General features: G+C 68.3%; 2 protein-coding genes across 5 annotated transcripts in view; one reads left to right on the forward strand and one right to left on the reverse strand.

Moving 5' to 3' along the window:
- The window catches only part of KANSL3 (KAT8 regulatory NSL complex subunit 3), a 28,900-nt gene extending 27,438 nt beyond the window's left edge, over window positions 1–1,462 (reverse strand). For all 4 annotated transcript variants that reach the window (XM_075444523.1, XM_075444524.1, XM_075444525.1 and 1 more), the window contains exon 1: window positions 1,227–1,462. In XM_075444523.1, the coding sequence (XP_075300638.1) occupies window positions 1,227–1,453 (227 nt within the window). In that variant the 5' untranslated portion in view covers window positions 1,454–1,462. The remainder of the gene's footprint in view (window positions 1–1,226) is intronic.
- Window positions 1,463–3,484: 2,022 nt separating this feature from the next.
- On the forward strand, window positions 3,485–22,496 carry FER1L5 (fer-1 like family member 5). The gene is made up of 50 exons (XM_075444693.1): window positions 3,485–3,575; window positions 3,804–3,859; window positions 3,949–4,040; window positions 4,126–4,234; window positions 4,318–4,470; window positions 4,548–4,676; window positions 4,754–4,948; window positions 5,024–5,054; window positions 5,135–5,250; window positions 5,360–5,471; window positions 5,571–5,668; window positions 5,757–5,825; window positions 5,935–5,978; window positions 6,123–6,199; window positions 6,291–6,379; window positions 6,465–6,578; window positions 6,684–6,861; window positions 6,936–7,060; window positions 7,142–7,233; window positions 8,043–8,229; window positions 8,324–8,479; window positions 9,293–9,418; window positions 9,482–9,645; window positions 9,730–10,028; window positions 10,108–10,280; window positions 12,213–12,389; window positions 13,259–13,373; window positions 13,461–13,538; window positions 13,613–13,794; window positions 13,865–14,023; window positions 14,103–14,201; window positions 14,929–15,078; window positions 15,159–15,357; window positions 16,244–16,359; window positions 16,468–16,509; window positions 16,598–16,762; window positions 17,271–17,402; window positions 17,481–17,636; window positions 17,726–17,817; window positions 18,471–18,641; window positions 19,703–19,851; window positions 19,938–20,077; window positions 20,862–20,950; window positions 21,039–21,134; window positions 21,231–21,372; window positions 21,455–21,554; window positions 21,675–21,877; window positions 21,981–22,090; window positions 22,176–22,323; window positions 22,413–22,496. The coding sequence occupies exons 1-50, from the start codon at window positions 3,485–3,487 to the stop codon at window positions 22,494–22,496; spliced, it is 6,369 nt and encodes a 2,122-aa protein (XP_075300808.1).
- The last annotated feature ends 29 nt before the right edge of the window (window positions 22,497–22,525 follow it).

The following is a 22,525-nucleotide window of genomic DNA, read 5'->3' on the forward strand; positions in this document are numbered from 1 at the left end:
AATCCCTCCAGACCCCACATAAGGCCCCAGCCCCACGCTCTCCCCTCATAGGCCCCCCAGCCTCACAGGACCCCACCTTGCTCTCCAGCCCCACACTCACCCCTCGCAGACCCCCCAGCCCTACACTCCACCCTCACAGACCCCCAGGACACCTCACAGACCCTCAGCCCCACACTCTCCTCTCACAGACCCTCAGGACCCCTCCTCAGCCCCACACTCTCCCCTCACAAACCCTCAGTCCCCCTCCCGAGGCCCCTCAGCTCCTCACTCTCCCCTCACAGTGCCTCAGGACCCCTCCCAGCCCCACACTGTCCCCTCACACCCCCTCAGGACCCCCTCCTTGCCCCTCAGCTCCTCACTCTCCCCTCACAGCCTCCACAGCCCCTCAAGACCCCTCCCCAGCCGCACACTCTCCCCTCCCAGCCCCTCAGGAACCCCCCTCGCCCCTCAGAACCACCCCTCCAGCCCCTCACACCCCCTCAGGACCCCTCCCAGCCCCACACTGTCCCCTCACACCCCCTCACGACCCCTCCCTCATCCCTCACAGCCCCTCAACCCCCTCCCTCACCCCTCAGCTCCTCACTCTCCCCTCGCAGCCCCTCACGACCCTCCGGTCGCTCCTCACAGCCCATCAGGACCCCTCCCAGCTCCACACTGTCCCCTCACACCCCCTCAGGAACACCCCCTCAGCCCTCAGGGCCCCTCCCAGCCCCACACTGTCCCCTCACAGCCCCTCAGGACCCCCCCTCGCCCTTCACAGCCCTCAGGACCCCTCCCTCGCCCCTCACAGCCCCTCAGGACCCCTCCCTCGCCCCTCACAGCCCCTCAGGACCCCTCCCAGCCCCACACTGTCCCCTCACACCCCCTCAGGACCCCCCCTCGCCCCTCACAGCCCCTCAGGACCCCTCCCTCGCCCCTCACAGCCCCTCACTCTCCCCTCGCAGCCCCTCACGACCCTCCGGTCGCTCCTCACAGCCCCTCAGGACCCCTCCCAGCCCCACACTGTCCCCTCACACCCCCTCAGGAACCCCCCCTCACCCCTCAGGGCCCCTCCCAGCCCCACACTCTCCCCTCCCACCCCCTCAGGACCCCTCCCAGCCCAACACTGTCCCCTCACACACCCTCAGGAACCCCCCCCTCCCCTCCCACCCCCTCAGGACCCCTCCCAGGCCCACACTCTCCCCTCCCAGGCCCTCCCGACCCCCCCTCGCCCCCCCCGGACTCACAGGGCGCTGCCGGCCTGCCGCCGCGGCGTGAGGAAGAGCATGCGGGCGGGGCGCGCGGCGCTGGCGTCGGGGTGGGCGCTCCAGGGCTTGGCGTAGCTGTGGTCGAGGCAGACCAGGTCCAGCTCCCGCTCGTGGGCCGACAGCTGCAGCAGCAGCGACGTCCCCATCCTCCGCGCCGACCACTGCAGCTCCCGGTCGCGATCCCGCTCCCCCCCGCGCTGCGACATGGCCCTACCGCCCCCTGCCGCGCATCCCGCCCTCGGCGCGCATGCGCCGGCCACGCCCCATGCGCATGCGCGCCGAGGGCGGGACGGCGGAGCTAAAGCGCGGAGGGCGGATTTGAGAGGAGCGGGGAGGGGCGGGGCCAGGGGCGGGGCCAAAGCGGGGAGGGCGGAGCGTGGGGACGGGGAGGCGGGGGCATGGGGGTACGGGGACACACGGACATGGGGATGTGGGGACATGGGGACACAGGATCGTGGGAGTGCAGGGACATGGGGACACACGGACATGGCGACATAGGGACACGGGGACATGGGGACATATGGACACACGGACATGGGGACACACGGACATGGGGACAGGGAGTTATGGGGACTCAGTGCCCTAGGGACACGGGGACATAGGGACACACACACGGACATGGGGATGTGGGGACATGGGGACACAGGGACACAGGGTGCTGGGAGTGCAGCGACATGGGGACATTGGACACACGGACGTGGGTTATGTTGACACATGGACATGGGGACGTAGGGAAACACAGACATGGGGACACAGGGACACGCGGACATGGGGACATAGGGACATATGGACACGCGGACATGGGGACATGTGGACACACGGACATGGGGACATAGGGACACGGGGACATGGGGACATAGGGACACGCGGACATGGGGTCATGTGGACACATGGACATGGGGTCATAGGGACAGAGGGACATGGGGACATATGGACATGGGGACATGGGGTCATGTGGACACACAGACATGGGGACATAGAGACACGGGGACATGGGGACATGGGGTCATGTGGACACACGGACATGGGGACATAGGGACACAGGGACATGGGGACAGGGAGTTACGGGGACTCGGTGCTCTAGGGACACAGGGACACGGGGGCATAGGGACACACAGACGTGGGGATGGGGCGATGCAGCGACATGGGGACAAACGGATGTGGGGATGCGGCGACACGGGGACATGTGGACACAGGGACACGGGGACATGGGAGTACAGTGACATGGGGACGTGTGGACACATGGACATGGGGATGTGGGGGCACAGGGACATGGGGACAGGCAGATGTGGGGACTCAGTGCTCTAGGGACACGGGGACATAGGGACACATGGACGTGGGGATGCAGTAAGATGGGGACATAAGAACACGGGGACAAGGGTATGTGGTGTTGTGGGGACATGGGGACATCAGGAAACATGTACGTAGGGACACAGGGACACACGGACATGAGGATGCAGTGACATGGGGACATAGGGACACACGGACTTGGGGATGTGGTGACGTGGGGACATTTGGACACAGGGACATGGGGATGGGGTGACACAAGGACATGGGGACACATGGACTTGAGGATGCAGCGACACGGGGACATGGGGACACACAGACATGGGGACATGGGGATGTGGGATTGCAGTGACACAGGGACGCACGGACATGCAGACATGGGGACACAGGGACACGGGAACATAGGGACGCAGTGACGTGGGGGCATGTGGACATGGGGACGTAGTGACATGGAGACACAGGGACGCACAGACATGGGGCCACAGTGACTTGGGGACATGAGGACACAGTGGCATGGGGACACAGTGACACAGGGACACACGGTCAAGGGGACGCACAGACATTGAGACAAAGGGGTACAGGTCCCCACAGACGTGGGGACATGGGGACATGGGGACATGGGGACCTACGGGCTTGGGGACAGTGACCCGGCTACACACGGGCATGGGGACACAGGGACAGCGTGACGCACGGACATGGGTGCACACAAATGTGGGTGCACATGGACACAGTGACACGGGTGCTCACAGAATGGGGACACAGGGACATGGGGACACAGGGACATGGGTACCCGGTAACAGGGGCACGCGGTGACACGGTGACACCCACCGAGCCCAGACAACAGCAATGTCCCCGCTCCCCGCCCCCCCCCCGTGCCATTCTGGAACGCGTTCCGGAACCCGTGGCAGCTCCTTGGTGAGAGCCCCTCGGTGGCACGGTGGCAAGGGGACATGGCCATGCTGCAGCTGCTGGTGGCCAGCGCCCACATCCCCGGGGCCACCGGCTCCGGGCCGGGCGTGCACGTGTCTGCCCGCTTCAGAGGTAGGGTTGGGGACAAGGGAGGGGACACAGCGGTGGGACGGGATGGCATCGGCCATCGCCGCGGGACGAGGTGGCGTCGGCCATCCGGGCGCACCAGGGTGACGGGATGGCATCCTCGTGTGACACAACGGTGCCGGCCACGCCAGGGGACACCTGGGGACAGTGCCAGCCTTCCCGTCACCCCCTTGATGTCCCCACCCTGACATGTCACCTCCTGTCCCCTGCCAGGTGTCCCCAGGAGCACCCGGGTGGTGCCAGAGGAGAACAGCCCTGCTTGGAACGAGGTGAGGTGACCCCAGGGTGGCCCGCGGTGGCACGGGGACACTCGGGTCACCCCACCGAGCCTTTGTCACCTCCGTGTGTCCCCGCCCAGACGCTGGCATGGCCGCTGGGCCCGCGTCCCCTGCACCGCACGGCCAGCCTGACCCTGCGCCTCCGGCACTGGGGCCAGCCGGCGCCCCAGGGGTGAGTAGCACCCATGGGTGGGCACCCCGAGGGGGACCGCCCCCGGCGTGGCCACCTTCACCGTGTCCCCCCCTTGTCCCCACAGGGACCTGGGTACCACCACGGTGTCACTGGACCAGTTGGTGGCCGACCCGGGGCTGCCGCTGGCCCTCAGCCAAGTCCCGCTGCTGGACCCCCAGGGAGAGCCCACCGGGGTGAGCGCCCGCCCGCGTGCCCACCCGGCAGCACCCCAGGGTGACGCCAGGCGCGGTCCAAGGTGACACCCGTCCCTTTGCAGTGCACCATCACCTTCCGCTGCTCCTACGTCCCCCGCGGCACGGCTGGGGACGCCGCGGTCCCCCCTCAAGGATGGGTGCCACTGCCGGCAGTGTCACTGGGGCCACCCCAGTGCCCCGACAAGCCCCCCGTGGGGACGAAAGAGGATTTCCAGGTATGGCACCCGTGGGCACGGTGGCACCCGGGGGTGACGTCCCATCCGGCGGCCACCGCGTCACCCCCGTCCCGTAGGTACGGGTGAGGGTCATCGAGGGCCGCCAGCTCCAGGGCAACAACATCAAGCCGGTGGTGACGGTTGTCATCGGCCAGCGCCGCTTCAGGACCAGGATCCGGGTCGGGAACAACCCCTACTACAACGAGGTGACCCCGGGGAGGGGACGTGGGGACCCGCCGGTGTCCCCTCACCCCGCCCTCACCTCGTTTGACCCCGTTTCTAGGTCTTTTGCCAAAATTTCCACCAGACGCCGGCCCAGCTGGCGATGGAGCCCATCCGCATCCAGGTCTGGGGGGGATCGGTGACACCGGTGGGGCACGGGGACGGCGGCGTGGCCGCTGACGCCGTGTCCCCCGCCCCGCCGCAGGTTCTGAACTCGCGGGCCATCCGTGCCAAAACCGTCATCGGCGTCTTCCAGGTGAGGGACCGGGCTCGGGGACCGGGGCGCGACGCCGCGGTCCGGCCGCTCTCACCACCTTCGCCATCCCCGCAGCTGGACGTCGGCACCGTCTACCGCGCGCCGGGTAGGCGAGAGGGTTGGCGTGACACCATGGGTGACACCGGGGTGACGCCGGGGTGACGCCGGGGTCTCCCACCCTGCCAGGACGCAGCTTGAGCTGGAAGTGGCTGAGCCTGGAGCATCCCCAGCGCCCCGACGCCGGCTCCCGGGGCTACCTCCGCGTCAGCATGGTCGTCCTCCGCGCCGGCGAGCCGGTGCCGGTGAGCCCTCCGCCCACCCCAGCACCCCCTCAAAAACACCCATCCCCTGGGGAGGAAGAGTTGGGGGGGGTGGGGAGGGGGGGGGTCCCCACTTTTCCACCTCCAAAAGAAGCAGGAGGAGCCGGCGAGGGACGAGGACGTGGAGGCCAACCTGCTGCGGCCACCGCCTTGCGCCGCCACGCTCCAGCTCCGCGTCTACCGCGCCGAGGACCTGCCGCAGGGTGGGTGCTGGGGTGGGGGGTTCTGGGGGGGGGGGGGGTGAGGGTTTGGGGGGACCCCCCACACACACTCATGCCCACGTCTCCCCATCGCCGGTGCAGCAGAACCGGCGTGGCAACGCCTGCCCTCGGTGCTACCGGCCGGCGGCAAGAGGGGCTTCGTGGCGGCGGCGGTGCGGGTCAGCTTCGCCGGCAGGACGGTGGGTGCCGGGGTAAAGGGGGGGGGGCTTGGGGGGGTGGGGGGCCCGATCCTGGGGGGGTGGGGGCTGATGGCTCTGCCCCTCGCAGCTCTGCACCCGGGTGATGCCCCCCGACGCCAACCCGGCATGGAACGAGGTCTTCTTCTTCCCGCTGCGGGTGAGGAGCCCCCTCAAGCAAGCATCCTGCACCCCCTCCCCAAAGTGGGGGTACCTCCAAAAGCAGGGGCACCCCCCCAACGCCCCCCACCCATTTTTTCTCTCTGTAGCTGCCCCCCATCTGCGATGAGATCCAGCTGGCCATCCTCAGCGGGTAAGTGGGGGGGACCCCCCTGTTTCGGGGGACCCTCCCGGGCTTTGGGGGACTCTCCCAGGTTTTGGGAGGACCCTCCCGGGTTTGGGGGACCCCTCGTTTTTGGGGGACCCCCCCCACACCCGTCTCACTGCCCACCCTTAGGTCCCGCAGCAGCAAGGTCGTGGGAACCGCCACCCTCCACCTCTCCCAAATCTCCTCCGCCGGTGCCGAGCTTGAGGGTGAGCAGGGTCCACCTTTGGGTGGGGGGGTCCCCAGCACCCAGACCCCCCCCCCCCGTTCCCCAAACTGAGCCCCCTCTTTCGCTCCCAGAGGGGACCCCCGGCTTCCTACCCTGCTTCGGACCCAGCTTCCTCCCCTTCTACGGCTCCCGGCCGGATTCTCCCAGGACCCCCAGCACCGTGAGTGGGTGGCGGGGTGGGGACAGCACCCATTTTGGGGCGGGGGACGGGGACACTCAGTCCCCCCCCCTGCTTTATTTGACAGGACCCCGGGGTGGCTTATCGGGGCCGGGTGCTGCTGGAGCTCAGCACCCTCATGGGGACCCCGGACAGGCGCCAGCGGGATGTCATCGACCCCGAGGACATCTCTCGGGTGCAGGTGGGGACATGGGGACACCGTGACGTGTCACCCCTGGGGTGTTTAGGGGGTTTTTTGGTGCCATTTGGGTATTTTTGGGGTATTTTAACGTTTTTTTCGCCGCAGAACCAGCTGCCCCGCCGGCAGTTCGGGCTCTGCGGGGTCTTCTATTCGGCCACCATGGTGCCAGCCGGCCCCGAGCTCCTGCGCTTCGAGCTCAGCCTCGGCAACCACGGGGACACGGGCGATGTCACCTGCAAACCGGTCGCCTCCGTCACCCCGCACGGTTGTCCCCTTTTCGATGGTGAGCCGGGTGGGGGGACCCAAGGGTGGCCCCCTCCGGTGTCCCATGGGATGCTCAGTGCCTTCCGGATACAGGCAACCGCTACCACTACCTGCCGTGGTACGGTGACAAGCCGGTGGTGGCTGTCACCTCGTCTTGGGAGGACGCCGGACACCGCTGGGACGCCCTAAACCTCCTGCGTGCCATATGCCGGAACTTGGTGAGCACCCATGGGTGCCGGCGGGGTGGGATGTGCCCCCCCCCGAGCCGGGGTGGGATGGTTTCGGGGGGTTCTTCGCAGGAGAGGAACGTGGAGGAGCTGCGGGGCGCCCGCGGTGACGCCGGAGGGAACATCGGCAGGAGGCTGCTGGGCCAGCTGGCACAGGACTGCGGGTGAGAACGGGGGGGTCCCCGGACTGGGGGGTCCTGGGGGTCCCAAAGTTGGGGGGGGGGGATGATGGGAGGGGACCCCTGGACCTGCCAGGTGGTGGCTGGGGAGGGGGAATGGGGTGTTTGGGGGGAAAATGGGACAATTGGGGGGAAAAGGGGGCATTTGGGTGGAGGGAAAAGGGGGCATTTGGGGGGACATTGGGGCATTGGGGGGGAACAGTGTAATTGGGGGGGAAAATGGGATTTTGGGGGGGAAATGGGATTTGGGGGGGAAATGGGATTTTGTGGGGGGAAATGGTGCATTTGGGGGGGAAATGGGGAATTTCAGGGGAAAAACGGGACAATTGGGGAGGAAAAGAGGAATTTTAGAGGACAGTGGGAGTTTTGGGGGGAAAAGGGGATGATTGGGGGGAAAATGGGGCGTTTGGGCAGGGAGGGACATCAGGGCATTGGGGTGGAACAGGGTAATTGGGGAGGAAATGGGATTTGGGGGGGGAAAGAGGATTTTGGGGGGGTAATGGGGCATTTGGGGGGGAAATGGGGCATTTGGGGGGGAAATGGGGCATTTCAGGTGAAAAACGGGACAATTGGGGGGGAAAATGAGGAATTTTAGAAGCTAATGGGACGTTTGGGGTGAAAAGGGGACAACTGGGGGGGAAATGGGGCAATGGGCAGAAATGGGGTCATAGGGAGGGAATGGGGCAACTGGGGGCAAAATGGGGCATTTTGTGGGGCGACAGGACATTTTTTGGGGGGAAAATGGGCATTTTGGTGGGAAAACGGGGCGTTGGGGTGGGGGGGTCTGTTTGCAGGCGGGCGCTGCCCCAGCTGGAGGAGCAGCCCACCCCCACGTCGCTGGACGCCCACCTCCGGGCCGCCCGCCTTCACGTCCTGCGGCACATGGCCACGGCGGCGGCGATGCCACCGAGAGCCGGCTGGGACACGTTGCTGCCGGTGGCCGAGGGCTGGCTGGGACGCGTGGCCGCCTTGGCAGTCGAGGTGGGCGCCCGGGACTGGGGATGTGAGGGCGGGGGTCATCGCTGTGATGAGCTGTGGCCAGTCTCAGCCCGCCGGTCGCTCGCTCTCCCCGCAGCCGCAGGTCGGCATACCCGACGCGGTGCTGTGGCTGCTGCGGGGGGACAGGCGGGTGGCCTGCGCCCGCGTCCCCGCGTCAGACCTCATGTTCTCCCGGAGCGGCCCCGGCGCCTGTGGCAGGCTCTGCGGCCAGATCCAGACCCTCTTCCTGGTGGTAGGCACGCCACGACCCCTCCGTGTCACCTCTGTGTCCCCTCTGTGCTCCCTGGGTCCCATCCGTGTCCCCTCCGTCTCCCCTGGGTCCCATCCAGGAACGCTTCACACGCCCTCTGTGTCCCCTTCATGTCCTCATGTCCCCTCCGTGTCCTCTCTATATCTCCTCTGTCCCCTCTGTGTCCTCTCTATATCTCTGCTATGTCCTCTCTGTGTCCCCTCCATGTCCCCCCCGTGTCCCATCCATGTCCCCCCATAACTCCTCCGTGTCCCCTCTGTGACCCCTCCATGTCCCCCCCCGTAACTTCTCCACATCCTCTCCATGTCCCCTCTGTGTCCCCTCCATGTCCCCTCTGTCCCTCCTATATCCTCCCCCTCATCCCCTCCACGTCCCACCCATGTCCCTTCTGTGTCCCCTCAATGTCCACTCCTCTGTATCTCCTCCATGTCCCTGCTGCATCCCCTCCATGTCCCACCCATGCCCCTTCTGTGTCCCCCCCACATCCCCTCCATGTCCCCTCCGTTTCCCATCCATGTAACCCCCATGTCCCCTCCATATCCCCTACATGTCCCCTCCATGTCCCACCCATGTCCCTTCTGTGTCCCCTGCACATCCCCTCCGTGTCCCCTCTGTTTCCCATCCGTGTCACCTCCATGTCCCCTCTATATCCACCCCACATCCCCTCCGTGTCCCCTCTATGTCCCTCCCTGACCTTCTGCCTGTCTGCTCACGGCCCCCTCTCCATCCCCTCCGTGTCCTCCCCTGTCCCCCCGCTCTGTCCCCCCGTGCGCCCACCCACGCCGCGGGGCGCAGGGCTCCGGGGACATCACTGCCCAGCTCCGGCTCCGGCTCTGGCTGGGACGGGTGGCCGACAGCGGGGACCTGTCGCGGCACCTCGAGGGCACCCTGCGCGTCTACGCCGAGACGGTGAGCTCCAGGGTGGGGGGACCACCCCAGGGTGCCCCCCAGCTCCCCCTCACCCCACGTGTCCCCCCTTCCCAGTACGAAAACCAGACCAAGCTGCTGGGCAAGTGGGGTCCCCGGGGGGTGCTGGGGCGTCCCAGCTACTCCGACAGCGCCGGCAAAGCGGGGCTCCCCCGCCACAAGATCCAACCCCCCAAGGGCTGGTGCTGGGACGGACCCTGGGCCGTGGAGCCGCAGCGGCGGTGAGTCCGGTGGGACGAGGGGGGGTGACCCCCACCCTGGGGCAGGAGCGGGGTGACCCCCAGCGCTGTCCCCTCGTCCCCAAGGCTGCTGCTGGACACGGAGACCAACGTGGGCGAGGTGTTGGAGGAGGTCTACGAGAACGAGAGCCGGCAGCTCGGCGGGGAGTGGGCACCCGCCACCGTGGCCAGCACCGACGCCGTGAGCGGGGGGCGGCGTGGGGGGCACGGGCCGTGGGGTGCCGTGAGCGCGGCGGGGCTCAGCTCGCACCCCGTTTCGCAGAGCGGCGCTACCGTGCCGCCCAAGGAGGAGGTGGAGTGTCCCCAAGGTTGGCACGTCACCGACGACTGGCACGTGGACGCCACGGGGGCCGTGGATGAGGCCGGTGAGTGGGTGTCCCCACCCGGGCACCCCGGGGTGGGCGGGTGGGTGGCAGCGGTGGCGAGAACGCTTGGGTGTCGCAGGTTGGGAGTACGGGGCGAGCGCGGACCCCGGCAGCCCCCCGGCAGCGTGGCACGGCGCCGAGAAGACGTACCACACACAGCGGCGCCGGCGCTGGCTGCGCACCCGCCACAGGGACCCCGGCGCCCCGGGACCGGAGCAGGATGTGGCCACCTTCCTCCAGCTGGTCCGGGTGGTGGGGACGGGGACGGAGCGGCGGGGAGGGGGTAGCAGGGATGGGGACAGCAAGGATGGGGATGGCAGGGATGGGGACAGCAGGAATGGGGACAGCAGGGATAGGGATTGCAGGGATGGGGATGGCAGGGATGGGGACAACGGGAATGGGGTGGCTGGGATGGGAACAGCAGGGATGGGAGGGATGGGGACACTGGGGATGGGGTGGCAGGGATAGGGTGGTGGGGATGGGGTGGCAGGGATGGGGTGACCGGGACGGGGACAGCAGGGATGGGGACGGCAGGGATGGGGATGGCAGGGATGGGGATGGCAGGGATGGGGTGGCTGGGATGGGGTGACAGGGATGGGGAAAGCAGGGACGGGGACAGCAGGAATGGGGACAGCAGGGATGGGAACAGCAGGGATGGGAGGGATGGGGACACTGGGGATGGGGTAGCAGGGATAGGGTGGTGGAGATGGGGTGGCAGGGATGGGGTGACAGGGACGGGGACAGCAGGGATGGGGATGGCAGGGATGGGGACGGCAGGGATGGGGATGGCAGGGATGGGGATGGCAGGAATTGGGTGGCTGGGATGGGATGACAGGGATGGGGATGGCAGGGATGGGGTGACAGTGACAAGGACAGCAGGGATGGGGATGGCAGGGATGGGAACAGCAGGGATGGGAGGGATGGGGACACCGGGGATGGGGTGGCAGGGATAGGGTGGTGGGGATGGGCTGGCAGGGACGGGGTGACAGGGACAGGGACAGCAGGGATGGGGACAGCAGGGATGGGAACAGCAGGGATGGGAGGGATGGGGACACCGGGGATGGGGTGGCAGGGATAGGGTGGTGGGGATGGGGATGGCAGGGACGGGGTGACAGGGACGGGGACAGCAGAGATGGGGACAGCAGGGATGGGGTGACAGGGATGGGGAAAGCAGGGATGGGGACAGCAGGGATGGGGACGGCAGGGATGGGAACAGCAGGGATGGGAGGGATGGGGACACCGGGGATGGGGTGGCAGGGATAGGGTGGTGGGGATGGGGATGGCAGGGACGGGGTGACAGGGACGGGGACAGCAGAGATGGGGACAGCAGGGATGGGGTGACAGGGATGGGGAAAGCAGGGATGGGGACAGCAGGGATGGGGACGGCAGGGATGGGAACAGCAGGGATGGGAGGGATGGGGACACTGGGGATGGGGTGGCAGAGATAGGGCGGTGGGGATGGGGTGGCAGGGACGGGGTGACAGGGATGGGGATGGCAGGGATGGGGACAGCAGGATTGGGGTGGCTGGGATGGGAACAGCAGGGATGGGAGGAATGGGGACACTGGGGATGGGGTGGCAGGGATAGGAGGGATGGGGATGGCAGGGATGGGGATGGCAGGGATGGGGACAGCAGGAATGGGGTTGCTGGGATGGGATGGCAGGGACGGGGAAAGCAGGGACGGGGACAGCAGGGATGGGGTGGCAGGGATGGGGATGGCAGGGATGGGGACAGCAGGGATGGGGACGGCAGGGATGGGGTGGCAGGGATAGGGTGGTGGGGATGGGGTGACAGGGACGGGGAAAGCAGGGACGGGGACAGCAGGGATGGGGACGGCAGGGATGGGGATGACAGGAATGGGAGGGACGAGGATGGCAGGGATGGGGTGGCAGGGATGGGGTGACAGGGACGGGGACAGAAGGGATGGGGACAGCAGGGATGGGGTGGCAGGGATGGGGATGGCAGGGATGGGGATGGCAGGGATGGGGTGACAGTGACAAGGACAGCAGGGATGGGGATGGCAGGGATGGGGATGGCAGGGATGGGGGTGGCAGGGATGGGGACACAAGGGTGGGGACGGCAGGGCCAGGGTGACAGGGACGGGGTAGCAGGGCCAGGCCCTGGCCCACCAGCCGCCCCGTCCCCACCCTCGTGCCACGCCGTGCTGTCCCCGTGTCCCCGCAGCACAGCGCCGAGGCGGAGGCAGGAGACGAGGCCTGGGAGTACGGACGCCTCTGGGGCAGCCGCTTCCACCTCCAGCGCCGCGCGGGCGACGTGTGCCGGCGGCGCCGCTGGCATCGGCGCATGGTGCCCGCGCAGCCCCCGCCCGAGGCACCCCTCTTCCTGCTGGAGGGCTCCCCGGTAGGAGAGCGCGGGGGGACGGGGGGCACCGGGGGGCACCGGGGGGGGCAAGATGGGGGGAGGGCGGCATGCGGGGAGGGAGGGATGGAGGGATGGAGGGATGCGGGCATGGATGGATGGATGGATGGATGGATGGATGGATGGATGGATGGATGGATGGATAAAGGACGGAGGGATGCGGGGATGCAGGGGCAGAGGGGTGGAGGGATGCAGGGACAGAGGGATGGAGGGATAGAGGGATGGATGGATGGAGGGAGGGACAGGGATGCAGGGATGCAGGGATGCAGGGGCAGAGATGGAGGGACAGAGGGATGGAGGGAGGCATGGATGGATGAATGGATGGATGGAGGGAGGGAGGGAGGGAGGGAGGGATGCAGTGAGAGAGGGATGGAGGGACATGAGGACAGGGATGGAGGGATGGAGGGATGCAGGGACAGAGGGACGGAGAGAGGGAGGCATGGATGGATGGATACAGGGAGGGAGGGAGGGAGGGAGGGACGCAGTGAGAGAGGGATGGAGGGACATGAGGACAGGGATGGAGGGATGCAGGGATGCAGGGACAGAGGGACAGAGAGAGGGAGGCATGGATGGATGGATACAGGGATGGACGGACATGGGGACAGGGATGGAGGGATGGCGGGATGCAGGGAAGGAGGGATGGAGGGACAGAGGGGTGGCAGAGTGGAAGGGTGGAGGGACAGAGCGCTGGATGGAGGGAGGGGTGGGTGAGAGATGGAGGGACGGGGGACGGACGGAGTGATGCAGAGCTGGAGCGGCGCAGGGGCAGCAGGACACGGGACAGCGGGATGGCGGCCCAGGGGACAGCAGGGACAAGGGGACCCCTCACCCCACGTCCCATCCCGCCACAGAGCATGGAGGACCTGTCCGAGGAGGACGAGCCGGCTGCGACCGAGCGGCAGGCGCGGGGCTCGTCCCGGCACCCCCTGCAGCAGCCCGTGCCCTTCATCGTCTGCACCTTCCAGCGTGAGCCCCGGGGGACGCTGGGGGGGTCCCTGGCCAGGCCGGGGTGGGGGACCCAGACCCCCCTGCCAACCCCTGCCTCTCCCACAGGACCCAACTTCTTCCAGCTCCGCTGCTACATCTTCCAGGTGCTGGAGCTGGCACCCCGCGGCACCAAGGCCACCGCAGGTGGGACCCCCCCGGCCCCCCGGTCCCCACGCCGGTGGGCACCCCGGGGTGCTGACGCTGCCGCTGTCGCCCAGACCCCGTCGCCCACGTCTGCTTCGTGCACGCCAGCCAGAGAACCCAGGTGCTGCGTGGCACCCTGGACCCCCTCTGGGACCAGACGCTGCTTTTTCACCGGGTGCTGCTCTACGGGGACCCCCGGGGTGTCCAGGAGGAGCCCCCCGCCGTGGTGGTGGAGGTCTTCGACCAGGAGAAAGCGGTACGGCAGCCCTGGGTGGGGGGCACCCATGGGTGGGGGGGAGCACCCACACCCACGCAACGCCTTGCAGGGTGCCCGTGGTTTCCTGGGGAGGAGCGTGTGCACCCCAAATGTTTGGCTGGACGTGGGGGGCCGGCAGCCCCCCCAGCTTCGGCGGTACCCGCTGCGGGGGCCGGGGGGGCCGGCCGGGGAGCTGCTGGCCGCCTTCGAGCTGCTGCACGACGCCGAGGTGAGGGGCTGGCGGGGGGAGCGGGGGGGGGGGACACCCAGGGATGGGGTCCCATCGTCATCATCCTCCCCCCTGGCAGGAGGGGTCCCTGGCGCAGCTCAGCACCCCGCCATGGAGGCAGGGGGTCTTCAGCATCCCCCTGGGCATCCGGCCACTCCTGCGGCTGGTGGCACTGGAGGTGAGACATGGGGACCCCGGGCGAGGACACGGGTGGGGACAGGGAGGAAGAGGGGGGTGGGATGGGGGCAAGGACAGGGAGAGGGATGGGGACAGGGGGGCTGGGGGCAAGGACGTGGATTAGGAGAGGGGTGAAGACAGGAAGGACAAGGTCTGGGTGGGGACAGGGAGGGGAACAGGCTGGGGACGGGGTGGGATGGGGAGAGGGATGGGACAGGGATGGGGACAGGGACAGGGATGGGATGGGAACAGGGATAGGGACGGGGGTGGGATGGGATGGGGATGGGGACAGGTATGGGATGGGGAAAGGGATGGGACAGGGATGGGGAGAAGGGTGGGATGGGGACAGGGATGGGGACAGGGACAGGGGTGGGATGGGGATGGGGACAGGTGTGAGATGGGGACAGGGCTAGGGACAGGGGTGGGACAGGGACGAAGGTGTGATGGGGACAAGGTCTGAGATGGAGACTGGGAGGGGAACAGGCTGGGGACAGAGCCAGCGATGACAGTCCTGGGGATGGGATGGGGACAAGGATGGAGCCGGGCCAGGGACAAGGGCAGGGACGAAGAGGGGGACAGGCACAGAGGGACGGAGGCAAGACGAGGCCAAGATGGAGACGGGGACAGGGACAAGGAGCCATCCTTGGCACCTCCATCGTCCCGCCGGGCACGAGGTGGCCCCGGGGGAACGCCGGGGTGGGGGGTGACAGCGGCTGGGTGCCCCCCAGGTGCTGGCGTGGGGGCTGCGGGGGCTGCGCGGCAGCGTGCGGGCGCCCAGCCTGGAGGTGCAGTGCGGGGGCCGGACGCTGCGGACCCCCCCCATCGCCGACCCGGCCGCCAACCCCAATTTCCCCATCAACACCTTCCTGCTGATACTGGTGAGGAGGGGGGGGGGGAGCACCCCACCCATGGGTGCTGCCGCCGGCACCCGGGGGTGACGGCGCTCCCCGGCCCCCAGCATCTGCCCGCGGAGGAGGAGTTCGTGCCCCCCATCCGGCTGCGGGTGCTGGACACGCGGGATTTCGGGTACCGGCCCCAGGTGGGGCAGGCCTGCGTGGGGGGCCTGGGGCGGTACTGCTGCCAGCCCCCCGGCCAGGGGCAGCCCCCCGGCCCCCGAGTCTCCCAGCCTGCCTCCAGTACAGCCCTGCCCAGCCCTGGTAAGCCCTGCCTGTCCCTGCCCCATCCCTGCTACCCCCTGCCTGTCCCTGCCTATCCCTGCCCCATTCCTGGTACCCCCGACCCATCCCTGCCCATCCCTGCCCCATTCCTGGTACCCCCTGCTGCATCCCTGCCCATCCCTGCCCCATCCCTGGTACCTCCTGACTCATCCCTCCCATCCCTGGTACCCCCTGCTGCATCCCTGCCCATCCCTGGTACCCCCTGCTGCATCCCTGCCCATCCCTGCCCATTCTTGCCACATGCCTGGTACCCCCTGCCCCATCCCTGGTACCCCCTGACTCATCCCTGCCCATCCCTGCCCCATCCCTGCCCCGTCCCTGGCACCCTCTGCCTGTCCCTGCCAATCCCTGGTACCCCCTGACCCATCCCTGCCCCATCCCTTGTACCCCCTGCCCCATCCCTGCCCCATCCCTGGTACCCCCTGACTCATCCCTGCCCATTCCTGCCCCATCCCTGGTACCCCCTGCCCATCCCTGCCCCATCCCTGGTACCCCCTGCCCCATCCCTGCCCATCCCTGGTACCCCCTGACCCATCGCTGGTACCCCCTGACTCATCCCTGCCCATTCCTGCCCCATCCCTGGTACCCCCTGACCCATCCCTGCCCCATCCCTGGTACCCCCTGCCCCATCGCTGGTACCCCCTGACTCATCCCTGCCCATTCCTGCCCCATCCCTGGTACCCCCTGCCCATCCCTGCCCCATCCCTGGTACCCCCTGCCCCATCCCTGCCCATCCCTGGTACCCCCTGACCCATCGCTGGTACCCCCTGACTCATCCCTGCCCATTCCTGCCCCATCCCTGGTACCCCCTGACCCATCCCTGCCCCATCCCTGGTACCCCCTGCCCCATCCCTCTCTCCTGCAGACAGGACCCCGTCCCTGCCCCACGCCTGCCCCACGCCCGCCCCACGCTGCCCACCTCTGGCTTGGTTTACGCGCCTCTGTCGCCGCAGAGCCCCTCCCCGGGGCAGGAAGACTCAGGTGAGACCCCCGGGCCCTCGGCACCCAGCACCCGGCCTCGGCACCGCTGGGCGCCGGGGTCCACAGCCCCGTGCCTCAGTTTCCCCGAGCCCCCTCTGCTCCCTGCAGACAGTGCCCAGGATCGCCGCCAAGAAGGGGGCTGCGCACAAGGTGGGCATGGGAACGGGGCCACTGGGGCCACCGGGGCCACCCGGGCCACCGGGGCCACCCACCCCCACCTCACCCTGCTCCCCACCAGGCTGCGGAGGAGAAGGAGGAGGAAGATGAGGAGGAGGATGACTGGTGGACCAAATACTACGTGGCCATGGGGGACAAGGCAAAGAGCCAGCAGGGGACCAACAAGGACAGGCTGAAGGTGGGCCAGAGCCTGGCACCTGGAGCAGGGGACAAGGACGGGGACGAGGTCAGGGATGGGGACAGGGACAGAGACAGGGACAAGAATGGAGCTGGAGGTTGGGAGAGCGGTGGTTGGGGACAAGCACACAGCTGGGGACAGGGATGAAGAGCGGGTAGGGATGAGGTCGGGGTGGGAACAGGATGAAGGCAGGGACAGTGGTGGAGATGAGGTGGGGACTGGGATGGGCCAGGGATGAAACTGGGATGGGGACAAGGTCAGGGATGGACGTCGGGAGGGGAAGAGGCTGAGGACTGGGACAGTGAGGAAGAAGGGGATGGGATGGGGACAAGGACAAGGCTGAAGGTGAGATGGGGACGAGGACAGGGACGAAGACGAGAAGGGGCCAAGGATGAAGAAGGAAACAGGGATGGGATGGGGAGAAGCACCAAGGTGGGGTTGAGGACAGGGACGGGGATGGGGAAAAGGATGAGGACAGGAAGGGGATGGGGGGCAGCACCAAATGGGGACGGGGACAGGGCCGGGGACAAGGACGAGGACAGGACCCGCTCCCCAGATCTACAGCTGCGAGCTGGAGGCGGTGCCCCAGTTCGAGGGGCTGCAGGATTTCTGCCAGACCTTCCCGCTCTACCAGCCGGGGGGGCCCCCCGCTCCGGGGGAGGACCCCGTGCCCGTGGGCGAGTTCAAGGTGGGTGAGAGCCCCCCGGGGAGAGCCCAGCGCCGGGGCGGAGGCACCCCGGGGTGCACGGCCGGGCGGCTCTCGCAGGGGCTTTTCCGTATCTACCCCCTGCCCGAGGACCCCCAGGTGCCCCCCCCACCGCGCCACTTCCAGGAGCTGCCCCCCAGCCAACCCCAAAAGTGCCTGGTGCGGGTCTACGTCGTCCGGGCCTTCGACCTGTCCCCCCGCGACAGGAACGGGCTGGTAAGGCCACCCATGGGTGCTGGGCAGGGGTCCCCTGTCCTCTACCCCCCTGCAACGTGCCACCCTGATTGTCCCCTCCCTGTCGCCAGTGTGACCCCTACATCCGCGTCTCGCTGGGGACGAAGACCCTGGGCCAGCGGGACCAGTACGTGCCCAACACCCTGGAGCCCGTTTTTGGCAGGTATGGTCAGGGCAGGTGGCCCGGTGGCACTGTCACCCCCGGGTGGCACCGGGCTGGGGGGTTCTGGCACTCAGACGAGGTGCCCAGGGGGGCTGGTGGGGCCCCGTTCCCCGTGTCGGCACATCCCTGTGCCACCAGGTTCCTGTGCCACTGGGTTGCCATTCCTCTTGCTGGCAAGTCCCCATGCCACCAGGTCCCCATGCCACCAGGTCCCCGTGCCACCAGATGCCCCATTCCCTGTGCTGACGAGTCCCCGTGCCACCACATCCTCCTGCCACCAGGTCCCTGTGCCACCAGGTCCCCATGCCACCAGATGCCCCATTCCCTGTGCTGATGGGTCCCCATGCCACCACATCCTCCTGCCACCAGGTCCCTGTGCCACCAGGTCCCCATGCCACCAGATGCCCCATTCCCCGTGCTGATGGGTCCCCATGCCACCACGTCCTCCTGCCACCAGATCCCCTTGCCAGCAGGTCCCCGTGCCTGCAGGTCCCCAGTCCCCATGCTGATGGGTCCCCATGCCACCACGTCCTCCTGCCACCAGGTCCCCATGCCAGCAGGTACCCATGCCTGCAGGTCCCCAGTCCCCATGCCAGTGGGTGCCAGCCCCCCCGCCGGCGTGTCCCCGGGGCTGATGGCATCCCCTCTGCCAGGATGTTCGAGGTGATGGGCACCATCCCGCTGGAGAAGGACCTGCGGGTCTCGCTGCTGGACTACGACCTGCTGCCGCCCGACCAGGAGATCGGCACCACCACCATCGACCTGGAGAACCGCCTGCTCTCCCGCTTCCGCGCCCACTGCGGGCTGCCCGCCCAGTACCGCACGTGGGTGCCCCTGGGGCTGGGGGGGCACCGGGGGGCTGGGGGCAGCGAGGTGCACGGTCCTGAGCCCAGGAGTGGGCATGGGCATGGGCGCAGGGTGATGGGCACAAGGAGATGGGGATAGGGTGGGCACAGGGTGATGGGGTGGGCATGGGGTGGGTAGAGGGTGGGCACTGGGTGATGGGGTGGGCATGGGGTGGGTAGAGGGTGATGGGGTGGGCACAGGGTGATGGGCACAAGGAGATGGGGATGCGTAGGGTGGGCACTTGGTGATGGGGTGGGCACAGGGTGATGGGCACAAGGAGATGGGGATAGGGTGGGCACAGGGTGATGGGGTGGGCATGGGGTGGGTAGAGGGTGATGGGGTGGGCACAGGGCGATGGGCACAAGGAGATGGGGATAGGGTGGGCACTCGATGATGGGGTGGGCATGGGGTGGGCACAGGGTGATGGGCACAAGGAGATGGGGATAGTGTGGGCACAGGGTGATGGGGTGAGCATGGGGTGATGGCGTGGGCACAGGGTGGTGGGGTGGGCACAGGGATGGGCACAGGGTGATGGGCACAAGGAGATGGGGATGCACAGGGTGGGCACGGGGTGGTGGGGTGGGCAAAGAGTGGGAGCAGGGAAACAGTGGTGGCACAAGGTGGTGGGGACAGGACGGGGACAGGGATGGGCACAGGGAGACGGGGATAGGGTGGGCAGGGGAGTGGGATGGGCATCAGAGGATGGAGGTGGGGTGGGCACAGGGCTGGGGACAAGGTGGGCACAAGATGAGGATGGGGTGGGCACGGGGGACTGGGGCGGCGCAGGGGTGCTCACGAGGAGATGGGGACAGGGTGGGTACACGAGGGTGGGCACAGGGAGATGGGGACAGGGAGATGGGGACAGGGCGGGTGCAGGGACGGGCGTGAGGAGACGGGGATGGGGTGGGTACACGGCAGCGGGCACAAGAAGATGAGGACGGGGTGGCACAGAGGAACGGGATGGGCCCAGCAAGGGGCACAGGGGTGACGGCCAGCGAGGGGACACGCCGCAGCCCCCAGCCCACCCGTGTCCCCGCAGCACCGGCCCCGGGTGCTGGAGGGACCAACTCCCCCCAAGCCGGGCACTGGAGCACTTCGCCCGCTCCTGGGGGCTGCCGGCACCCGAGTTCAGCGCCGAGGGCACCGCCGTCACCTTCGGGGACCAGACCTTCCTCCTCAGCCACTTCGGTGGGTGGGGGTCTGGGTGGGGGTCGGGGTGGGGGCGCGGGGGGCTCCGGACCAGGTCCCGTGGGTGCGATGGCTCGGCCTTGCAGAGAGCGGCCCCCCCACGTCCTCGCACCCCGGGGTACCCCACGAGCGCCTGTCCCTGCACGTGCTCCACGCCTGTCACCTCGTCCCCGAGCACCTCGAGACCCGCACCCTCTACAGCAGCACCCAGCCCGGGCTGGAGCAGGTGGGGACGGGGCACCCTGGGGTGGGGGGCACGGGGACAGGGTGGCGGGGACCCTGGGGTGATGGAGACGTGGTCAGGGATGAGGACCCCAGGGGGATGGAGATCTTGGGGTACAGGGGATGTCATGGGGACAGTGGGGACCTTGGGTGACAGGGACCCTGGGGAGATGGGGACACGGTTGGGGATGAGGACCCCAGGGGGATGGAGACCTTGGGGTACATGGGATGCCATGGGGACAGCGGGAACCTTGGGGTGACAGGGACCCTGGGGAGATGGGGACCTTGGGGTATAAGGGATGCCAGGGGGACATCAGGGACCTTGGGGTGACAGCGACTTCAGAGTGATGGGGACCTTGCGGTACAGGGGATGCCAAGGGGACGATGGGGACCTTGGGGTGACAGGGACCCTGGGGCAGTGAGGACTTTGGGGTGACAGGGACCCTGGGGTGATGGAGACATGGTTGGGGATGGACCCCAAGGGGAGGGGACCTTGGAGTACAGGGGATGCCAGGGGGACGATGGGGACCTTGGGGTGACAAGGACCCCGGGGCAGGGAGGGATGCTGGGGTAGGGGGTGAGGGAGGCTCAGCAGGGACCCTGGGGTGATGGGGACAGCGGGGTGATGAGGACATGGCCACGGGGGGACCCTGGGGTGATGGGGACAGCGGGGTGATGAGGACATGGCCACGGAGGGACCCTGGGGTGATGGGGACCCCCAGGGACAGGGGGGGTGATGGCGTGGGGACCCAGGGGTGCTGATCCCAGCCCCACCCCACACTGTGCAGGGCAAGGTGCAGATGTGGGTGGACATCTTCCCCGCCAGCCTCGGCCCCCCCGGCCCCCCCGTCGACATCACCCCCCGCAAGCCCCAGAGGTGAGCGCCCGGCCGGTCCCCGGGGCTGGGGGGGGAACAGGGACATCCCCAGGGCAGGAGGTGACGCGTCCTCGTCGTCCCCACCGAGGTATGAGCTGCGCTGCGTGGTCTGGAACACGCAGGACGTGGACCTGAAGGACGTCAACCTGATGGGGCAGCGGATGAGCGATATCTACGTCACCGGGTGAGCCGAGGCCACCGCCGCGTCCCCCCGGGGAGGTGACAGCGGGGCTGGGGACCGGGGTGACGGCAGCGTCCCCTCCCCGTGGTGGCACGGCAGGTGGCTGGACGGGCTGGAGGAGCAGCGGCAGAGGACGGACATCCATTACCGCTCGCTGCAGGGCGACGGGGCCTTCAACTGGCGTTTCGTCTTCTCCTTCGAGTACCTGGCGGCCGAGCGGCTCTGCATCCTGCCGCGCAAGGCGAGGGGCACCCCGGGGTGGGGGTGCCGGGGCGGGGAGGGGGGCAGGGGACGAGCGTGACACCCCGCTTTCCCCCCACCAGGAGCATTTCTGGAGCCTGGACAAGACGGTGCTGAAGGTGCCCCCCAAGCTCATCCTCCAAGTGTGGGACAACGACAAGTTCTCGGCCGATGATTTTCTGGGTGAGACCCCCACCCTGTTTCCCCACCCCGCCACCCCTGGCATGGTGGGGAGCACCCATGGGTGGTGGGGAGCACCCACGGGTGACGGGGAGCTGCCCCCCCCTTGACTTTCCCCTGCAGGGGTCCTGGAGCTGGAGCTCAACCAGCTGCTGCAGCCGGCCCAGCGCCCCCAGGACTGCACCCCAGTGCCGGAGGGGACCCCCCAAAGCTCCTGGCGCTGGCGGGGGGCCCGGGTGCCCTCCCGGCTCTCCCTTTTCCGACAGAAACGGGCGAGGGGGTGGTGGCCCTGCACGGTGCAGGAGAACGGCAAGCGGCGCCTCTCGGTGAATGGGGGGGTCCGGGAAAGAGGGGGACAGCGACGACAGGGAAGGGGGGGGGGGGGGGTTGGGACAGATCCTGTACCCCACTGACCCCCCACTTTTCCAGGGCAAGCTGGAGCTGAGCCTGGAGCTGCTGACGGCGAAGGAGGCGGAAGAGCGGCCGGCGGGGAGAGGCCGGGAGGATCCCAACACAAACCCCACGCTCCCGCCGCCCGTGTGAGTCCCGGGGCGAGGGACGCGTCGCCCTGGGGTGCAGGGGGATAAAGGGGGGGGCCTGGTCCTGAGCTGGGTGTCCCCGCAGGCGTCCCGAGTGGTCCTTCCTGTGGGTGCAGGCCCCGCTGCGCGGCTTGCGCTACGGCATCTGGCGGCAGCACCGGTGCCGCATCACGCTGGTGCTGACGGGGCTGCTGCTCCTCGTCCTGCTCCTCACCTTCGTCTACGCCGCACCGGTGAGCGCCCCGCGGGCACGGCCGCACCCCAACTGCCCCCCACGCCGCCTCCACAGCCCCCCCGAGCTCCCCTCTCTCCCTCTGCGCAGGGTTATTTGGCCATGAAGCTCGTGGACCCTCTCCAGAGCATCCGCTACGCCGGCGGCGAGCGGCCGGCAGCCGGCAAACCTTGACGTGGCATCGGCGAGGGGACGCCGCACAC

Source organism: Opisthocomus hoazin, chromosome 28 (assembly GCF_030867145.1).
Source record: "Opisthocomus hoazin isolate bOpiHoa1 chromosome 28, bOpiHoa1.hap1, whole genome shotgun sequence".
NCBI lineage: Eukaryota > Metazoa > Chordata > Aves > Opisthocomiformes > Opisthocomidae > Opisthocomus > Opisthocomus hoazin.